Source organism: Pterocles gutturalis, unplaced genomic scaffold (assembly GCF_000699245.1).
Source record: "Pterocles gutturalis isolate BGI_N339 unplaced genomic scaffold, ASM69924v1 scaffold15152, whole genome shotgun sequence".
NCBI classification, from domain to species: domain Eukaryota; kingdom Metazoa; phylum Chordata; class Aves; order Pterocliformes; family Pteroclidae; genus Pterocles; species Pterocles gutturalis.
Genome location: NW_010113008.1, coordinates 19,769 through 29,030, shown reverse-complemented (window position 1 = coordinate 29,030; position 9,262 = coordinate 19,769). Strand labels below are relative to the sequence as shown.

General features: G+C 39.4%; 1 protein-coding gene across 1 annotated transcript in view; it reads right to left on the bottom strand.

Annotated features, from left to right (window-relative positions):
* Positions 1 to 2,361: 2,361 nt before the first annotated feature.
* Positions 2,362 to 9,262, bottom strand: part of LOC104462375 (ras-specific guanine nucleotide-releasing factor RalGPS1-like) — a gene marked incomplete at its 5' end in the record, with an annotated part of 26,412 nt that continues 19,511 nt past the window's right edge. The window contains 7 exons of the mRNA XM_010074291.1: positions 2,362 to 2,391; positions 3,180 to 3,271; positions 4,387 to 4,492; positions 4,667 to 4,759; positions 5,553 to 5,658; positions 7,749 to 7,829; positions 8,110 to 8,161. Of these exons, the coding sequence (XP_010072593.1) occupies positions 2,362 to 2,391; positions 3,180 to 3,271; positions 4,387 to 4,492; positions 4,667 to 4,759; positions 5,553 to 5,658; positions 7,749 to 7,829; positions 8,110 to 8,161 (560 nt within the window). The remainder of the gene's footprint in view (positions 2,392 to 3,179; positions 3,272 to 4,386; positions 4,493 to 4,666; positions 4,760 to 5,552; positions 5,659 to 7,748; positions 7,830 to 8,109; positions 8,162 to 9,262) is intronic.

Here is a 9,262-nt window from a genome sequence, read left to right as displayed (position 1 = left end):
CTGTGATTCTGTGATTCTGTGATTCATTCTGTTGCTCCTGTATCAGTCAGCAGTTACTGTTCTTTCCAAGGGAGGCTTGTTAAACAGAAGGTTACAGCATCCAGTAGTTTACCTCAGTTGCAATATGCTGGAAAAAATATCACGAGTCCTCATTAGTGGTCACTTCCACTACATCCCACTAGAAACAAACAGGTATTTACATCCTTCTCCTGTAAGCACATTTCATGCCGATAAGTGTTCCATTTTATATTTAGCTTATATTTAAGATAGATCAGGTTATTCCCTTTTAAGGGGAAAGGGCTACTAATAAAGTAACTTTAAAAAAAACCTCTTGACTTGAACTGTTATGTTTTGGTTAGTGTGTCAGCTTTTTGGTCACTGCTCTGCTCATGGTTCGAACCGTACGAATGCTGGTAACACACAGTGGACGTGGTCATAGGTGGCACGTTCCTTAAAATGCCAGTTCAAGTAACACTTGCATCCTTAAGAATAATTTCACTGATAACTAATCATAAAAGTCCATAGGTGCAGAATAATTCAGATGATATCATATTCTGACAGTCTGAAGTAATTTACTGGTGACAGGACTTTACTACAGTCAGAAGCTTCTACACTGTCTCTGATGGCACTGGATGCTCTGCCCTCGCCGACACTGATGTTTTTCTTAGTTCAAAGTTGCCTTAATTTATCAAAAAAAGGAGGAAAGAAAGGTATAAATATATTTTGCATTACCACTCTTTTCACACAACTCCTGAGCTATCAAAGCACCTTTGTCAACTTTACGTACACTTTCACATGTCCCGGGGTCTGAATGCAGTTGTTGTCAGGAACTGGTTTTCTTGTGAAAATATGGCATTTGTTAAGCTTCATTGTCAGGATTGTAACATGACACTTAAAATAACACAAAAGTTACAGCTGACCTCCATTTAACAATACAGGTATTTTTGTTGTTGTTGTTAGAGAAGTTTAAAAATAAAAATTTTGAAAATCATGCAAGTCCACAGAATAAATACTCCTAATGCTAGGGAGCTTGATCTAATATAGGCTCTGTTCAATTAAACGGACTTCCATTTTTTTTCATGGTTTGTAAGCTAGAGGTTGGCTTGAAAATTTCTCCCCTATGCAAGCAGAAACTCAGAAGAAGTTTTCCAGTGATTGATGAAGTCTGAATACTGATGCCTTATGGCAAAAGAGTTTAAAACAGAGAAAGTGCTGAATTTAGCATGGGAACAGAAAAACCTCTGATCAGAGTAGTGCTAGGGCACAGCAGGGATACAGCTAGGGATGCAGACAGAGTTCTTTCAGAGGAGAAGGCTCAGTCATATTCTTTACATTTTTTTTTCTGTTCTCTGGTGTGGAGGCTTCTTTGTACTTGCTCCACTGTCAGCCAGTCTTGCCTAGCTTTCATTGCCACCATGATTTCATGACAGCAGTACCATGTGCCAGTACGCTATGTCATAAAGGTGCATCATGTACTGGACTCGAGTGAGTCATCCACAGGAAGCACAGAAACAATGACACGGAATCACTCTGTAGAACACCCGATTACCTGCTCTCCTGTTCCACGGGATTCAAGATGAACATTCAGGCTGAAGAAAAAAACCAAACTTGTAAGCAACTATGCCACTAGTAAGGGAATGAAAGACAACCTTTAGTACAACGTAAATTTAAACAGCCTTAAATCCACTGTCAGTGCATTCCTGAGTAACATAACTGAATGAAAAGAACACCAGCTGTCCTGTGCCAAAATACATTTTTCCCAAATAGCTCAAATGTGAACAGCAGAATTGTCCAGAGATTTGATATAAAATCTGAGGCAGCCACATTGCCAAGCAACTCAGTGCACTTAGATTATAAAAACGTTGTTCCACAATTTTCTATTCTAATTGACACTTTGCAGCAAGTTAACACTGTCAATCATTCTGTGCATTAGAAAGAATTGAAACCCAACATGGGCCAAATATTCTTCAGTCACACAAAGCAGCTTAAAAATAAAAAGAACCATTTAAAAAAGAATAGGCAGAAGATACGATGCTCAGTTTGTGGTCAAACATCAGTTCATGGCAGTCTCTGACCACAAAAAGCCGAGGGCTCTAGAATCCTGCAGGAGGCAGGATGAATCTTCTGTCCATCTGACTTGTCTGCTTTCATTCAGTGCGTGAGACTATATCTGGTCCTAACAACAACATTCACTTCCCGCTTTTAAAAGCTGTGTCAGAATCACTTTCAAGTCACATAGGAAAGTGCTGAAATATTTGTGGCTGGCTCATGTCAGGAAAACCCTTCTCCTCTTCCTCCTTAGAGAACAACAGCCGGTTTCTGCAGTTTGGCACTTGAAGTCGCACCAGGCAGGAGAGCAAATTATTCGAATGACATTAGATTAGCAGGTACCTGGAAGAGAATGTAAATTGTTCATCGGAAGAATGCTCCTGAGCCAATTACGGCACTGGGAAACCCCAAGGTTACAAAATAGAGTGGGTTAATCATTTGTTATCCAATGTGAGAAGCATAATCAGTTCCAAACAGGCCCAAAAGAAGGCCCACCCCATAACTGAAAGGAACAATAAAGACTCAAATGATTTTTCTATTCACAGACCAAAGCCAGCCAAAGTATTCTACGAAGTCATCAGTATGCACGGGGGGATGTGTGTGTGTAAAGATTCTCGAGCTGCATCCTGTTTTAGGTCCTATATGGATGAGCATCCTATTATTATAACCTTTAGAAATCCTTTTAAGAATTAACATTTTCCTCAAGAGAAGAATGAGGCTGCTATGTAAAGGACAAACAGCATTTTACAGGACACTCTCTTCAATGGCATTTACAGACCCAGCCACTCGAGTAAACGCTGGCCTGGCGTATTTGCTTGCTTTGTCCATGAGAAAGCCCCTTCTGAAGTACAGATGGGGTACCGCGCTTGAAGCAGTGCGTGTAGAGGTTATACGCTGTTAAGGTAACCAAACCCATAGCTGGACCTGCACAAATCCTGATCTGGTGGGAATTCTGTAGTTTTAAATAATTCTTATTGCTCCTATTGAAAAATTGGACCAATGTACAAAATGAGGAGTTGTGTCGGTCCCCAGAGGACTGTGTGCACACAGATTGAAAAGAGGTATCTTTTCTAGTAAGGATTTTCCGGAAAACACAAAAGAGTGTGTAGAAATAAGTTTCACAACCTTACCTGAGGCTTGTTGCTTTTGCATGCATCATCCAAATGCTTATGCCATAATATTGCATGAAACCTTGAACCAGTCTGGAACTTGTAAACATTGCCTACAAAAATAACAAAATCAAAGGCTGTAAATTTGCAGACAGACACGTAGTTTCAAGGGATCCTAATTTCTCTGCAGAAGCCAAAGTGCTGAAGTAAACTAATTAATTAATTTGCACCTCAAATGCTCAAACAGGATGTTGCTCAGAAAATAGGAACCACGTGAGGCACGTTATCCAACAGCCCTTGGGTGAAGGCAGGATGAGAACGTATGTCTCCTGCAAAGCTAAGAGGAGTGTACAGGCAGAGAGGCCAAATTACAGCCAGAGAAAAGAACACGTAGGTCCCATCTAATTTACTCCTGGCTTTCTTCTCATTAAGACTGTTGTGGTTACTGCCAAACTTCTTGTGGATGTTTCTGATATTTGTGAATTTAGGATTCAATGTCCTGTTGCGAATTTCCTCTATGCCTCGTTATTTTGTTAATTGTTTCTTGCAGCCAAATACTTTGTCCATTTTAGTCAACACTGAAGAGATGCACTTCACACAGTACACGCAAGTCCATGTCCAGCACGAAAGTAAAAAATGTGAAAAGTGAAGGACGACTCAAAAATCTTTACGTAACTACTCAAAGTACAAAATAAGTCCAGGGGCCTTCTGATCTTTCATAATTTTTTAAGTTTAATCAAGGTGTAAGAGTTATGGCACTTCAAAACTAATTATTCACAAGTAATTAATAATTACTTAAATGGCTTTTTTGGTAAACGGTTTGATGTTTGAAGAATTTTCAAAATATTTTAATTGGCCTCAGTGTAAGTCAAGATTTGACATTGACTGATTTTAATAAAACTATTCAGAAACTTGGAGATCAGAGTATGGGGGCACATGAGCATGCAGCAATCTGATATTGGCTGGGCAATTTCTGCAAAACCTACAGTAACTGTCAAGATACAGCAATACCTCTGTAGGCACCACAGAAACACCACAGCATATTGTAGAAATATATCCAATTTCATTTGTACCCTCCTTTGAAAATTCTATATTGAAAATCTCCCTTCTTCAGTTTTTCAAATGAGTGCCGCTGCAAGTTCTGTAATCTACAAACTCATTAAGGGAGATTAACCTACTTCCTGTCACAGAAATATAATGCAGGCAATGTCCATCTTGCAACATCTACCTTTGTCAGGGTTATTTAGGTGGAAAATATCAGGATGCTCAGGGTCATCAGGCAGTGCCACCATCCAGCCCACAATGGAGGCTTTTTTACCAGGTGTAGATTTATACTGGAAGAGACAGACAAGTCAGTCACAGATGAGGCTGTACAAGGGATGAACTTCCGACTGTAAAACTTGTGCAGACGTACGGCTTATCCTGGAACAGCAAGTACACTTCAAACACCCTTCCAGATCTGCTTATGAATACGCAATTTTTGTTTTTAGAACAAACTTAAAGCTTACATGTTTTCTTTCAGTGCCTCTTAAAGATTTTGCTCCAAAGTACAGAAGAGTTGATCCTGAAAGCATAACCCAGTATCTAGTCCATGAGGAGAGCTGAATCAGAAAGGAAAAAAATTAGGAAAAACTCTGCACATCCCTGACATTTCAAAAATCTATTCACAAACAAGTGCAAGTGCTACCAAAGTTAATTTCAGAAGCAAGGAATGAAGAGTTAGATAAAGAGTGTCTCCTGGTGTAAATCAGCCCAGCTACCTGAATTTGGATGGCTGGCTGTGAATACAATCCATTTTATTTGGGTATCTTGTAAAAATATCAGGACTGGTTGCTTCACAGCAAAACAGTGTGCTGCCTTCTACTGGACAGAGCTTAGACTTAGCATTTGATCAAAAAATTCTACTGAGATGACATCTCTGCAATTCTTCAAATCTTTTAGGACTGAACAGCAGGGTTGCACATAAAAAATATCAATGAACTCTACAGAAAACAAAAAATTACCAAATGTGTAGGACCAGAACCATGTGAAACGTGTGGATTTAGGTTAATTATGAATTACTATGACTTTGCAGCCTTCCCATTTCACCACGGCACAAAATTTCTGCCCTCACAGAAAGGCATATACAGAGCTGCTTTACCTTGCTCTGCTGTCACAACCTAGAGACATTATTTGCAAATGCAGGGAGAAGCAAAACTGCTCTAGGTCAAATGATATACAAAGGTTACAACCTTGTTCTAACCCAGTTAAAACTTCGAAGAGAAAATGATTTTACAATTGGTAATAACAAGGAACATTGTTTTGTGTGGTATCAAGCTTCAGGTTTAACCTAATCCTGGAAATTAAAACAGCCACTACTGAATTAGCATCACAGGAAGAATGGTAATCACTTACAGTAGGTTTCTTGCCTTCTTTGAGCAATGTTTTCCTTCTTAATGGCCCTTCCATGGTGATGACTCCTGTGGAACTCCCCAATGTGCAGCTGCAGGCCCCTGTTGGGCTGGAGAGACAAAACGTTGCTGTATGTATTTGAGCAGACAAATAAAGACAAGAAGCAAGCAGCATAATTTAGCTCTACATCTGTTTTTCCTCCATTGCCTTACATATACTGTATCATCTGACACTTCAATATGTATTTTCCAGACCTAGATATCAAATAGGAACCAGGATCTTTGAAAAAACAGCAAATCAACAAAAGGTTCTGTTCTGGGGACTTAGACATGAAAAAATAAAACAAAACAGAATAACTATTAAGGCTCAAAGTCAAGGGCAAGATTTTCTGTTTTATCCTGGGAAGTTACAGAAATTATCTGGATTTCTGGAAACTTATGGCTTAAAATTTTGGCAATAAGACCTCCCACAAATGTAATTTTATCTTAAAATGTAGGAAATTATCTTGACAAATTGGAAAAAAGTTGGGAAAACTACAAAACAGTGCCAAATAATTTATTGTACAGTGATTAAAATATTTTTTCCTTTCCCAGGACAAATTTAGAGCTTCCCATGCACAACAGTGAAAAAGTGCTACAACTGAAAGAGCCCAAGTACAGGCTAAGTTAGAAATGTAAACGGCCATTAAGAACATAGCAACCAAAGACTGACGGGTAGGTGATGATCTGTTGGAATCATGTGCTGTTAACCTCTCTTCATTGGCATGTGATCACAGCCCTGATATTCTCATAAATATAAGGGCCAATAAAGTTTACCAGAGCTAACTAAATCATGTCTAATAGTGGATACCACGAGAAGGACATGCGTATGATCTACATGATCAGCAGAAGGAACATAATTCTGTCTATGAACAGACTGTGTCCCATAAATGCACGCTAGTGAAGGGGACACACACAGCAACACCACCTATGCACTAACAGCACTTCCAACTGGCAGGTGCATTTTCTTGGACTGAATGGAATTGCCTTGTCTGTGCTAATGTGTATTCTTGCCAATTCTAGTTTTCTGATAGAAGCAGTAGAAGATTCCAGAAAAGAATGAATGCAACCATTAGAATGACTTGACAGTGGATAAACATAAGGAATGTAGTTTAGGAAATAATTCTTTGTGGATTTAACAGGCTTTTCACATTTTGACCTACTTATATTTCTAGCTTGTATTAATTTCTGAAACAAAACTACGATGGACACATTAAAAGAGTACTTTCCAGAAGCAGGTATAGTAGCCAAAATATTGTTCCAAAATTTATTCAGTTTCATTCCTAACTTCTTCTAACTTGTGCTGCAGATATCACTAGCTCAAGTAAAATGGCTATACTTACACTTGCACATTATATAAACATTTCTACAATGGTTGAAGCAAACTAATTTATACATAATAAAAACTGACTGGATTTAAACTCCAATGAAATCTCAGTATTTGCAGAATTCTGTTTCAGCACTCTGTCTTATTTACTGTTCAGATATACTTCTTCACTTCCCACTACCACAGAATTTATCACGTCCGGGACAGGTAAAGATGCAACGAATGATTTTTATCCCTCTAACGATACACAGTTTTCCACAGCACCTCTCTTCGGGCTGTCACTGTATTACCAGTTTCTGAAAAGCCCGCATCCCAGTGACTATCAGCAGCACTGGGTGTGCTCTCAGGTGCTCCCTCTCCTACCCGGGGCACAGGGCAACACCTCTCTGCTGTACAAAATCAACTCTTCATACCAGAGCTCTCTGACACAACCAGATGTTACAGGTAGCTGTCCTTCAAATCAGGAAATAAACTGTGAGAAGGGGTCAGGAACTGTCCTTCTGACATCATTACCTGCCACAGAAAGCAACAGTGGCCTTCGTGACAAACCTGCTTCTGCAATGTCATAGTCCCCAAAGTAAACAAGAGTTTTCTGCAATATGGAAGCCAGAAATAACTGGTTAAATCAGTAGCTAGACTGAATTTCACCTGAACGGGCCATACCCCTGCTTTGGCATTAACAGGAACTTTACGAGCAGGAGGGTAAGACTCCCATGGGCTGGTAAGGTCGGACAAAGACACTCTTGGACACAGAATACGTGACGCTAGGAAAGCGCAGAGACCCAAATGAAAGTTTAGCACCATAGACTGAGCAAGGTAGACCCTGAACTGTACCTGTAGACACAGCTTCGACTCCTAGGAGAATTCCGGATCGGTACCCTCCAGTTAGGCCCCAGCGTGGCATATAAACGACCCCTGTTTGTGAATGCAAATACCTGATGAGGGAAATTCTAGTCTGAGACTTCAGCAGTTAGGGTTTGGTAAACATGACAGAGAGAGTTCCCAAGCTTTTCAGGTCCATGGGAAGAAAAAACACAATAACTTTACAGTGGTTTATTTCAGAAAGTTTGCCATTTTTCCCTAACTAATCAATAGTAACTGTTGATTTATGGCTTACCTACATCAGGGATCATTCGTTAATTTCTTAGCTAAGTCTGTAGAGTGCTCAGTTGAGTGTACATGAAGACTAACTCACCTTTCAAGCCCTGATGGCAGCTCCTCACTAAATTCTGAGCTTTCACTGCTATCTAGAAAAAGAGTAGTACAGAGAAGGAGTAAGAAAACCACCCAAGGGAAAACACAAAGCCAATGTATGTGGATCACCAGAATAATCTTCATAATAGCACCATGGAAATTGCTTACTCAAATCATGTTTCAAAGGTGAAGTTTTTAGAGTTCATGGTAAAATCTAAAATTGGAAGAGGCTTGCATAAACCTTCCTATTTATAGTATCTCACTGGTGAACAAAGTCATTGTTACTGCTGTGTTTAAAATACCAGGCATCTAAATTTAACTTTCATTATGCTGCTTTTCCTTCAAAAGCTGAGCACTTCAGGAACACAAAATCCATTTACTTTTTAAGACAATATTTCTGCCACAACAAGTCGATTAAAGTTATTAGACACGATGTCATTGTTTGTTTTCAACAAGCAAGCACACCTGTAACAGGATATGCCAGCTGTATGCTACTGCTAGAAGCCATAACAGATAAATATGATGGCATTCACAATGGCAGTCCCCGTTTCTCCTCCAGGCCCATGACCGATTTGTCCTTCCTTCCCTGGCCCAGCTATTTATCTCACAGTTTTAATTTGCCCAGGACTGATCTTCTAATGCTCAGCATAACACAGTGAGCTGTGCCTGTATTTTCAGAAGTTCAAAGATCATCTCAAACTCTTCTTGTTCAAGTAACCCGCTATCCTTCACAGTCCACTTCCTATTCTAGAAATACCCTGAGTCACTTAAAAGGTGGCTTTCTCTTGCTTAGAACACAGATTCTTGATCTCCTTGTTTTTATTACAATAACTATTTTATTAATTATAATACCATAACGCAATTGTCATCATTCTCTTTCACAAGTTTATTTTGTGCTTCTTTCGAAGTCTCAGAGAGCACAGCTTAACTATTCTCCCATCTTCTAAAATACATCATTAAAATTAAAGTTTTCTTTGTGAAAAGGTAGCTTTCAAAATATATATCTACTTTTCAGCAGCATTTTTTTTTCCTGGTGAAAGCTGACAAATGCTCTGTGTCACATACAGAGCATATGCAAAGACCATCTTCCTTCATGCCACTTTTACCAAACCATCAGCAGGTAACTGAGGGAAGCTGCGATAAGGTTGGCAAGG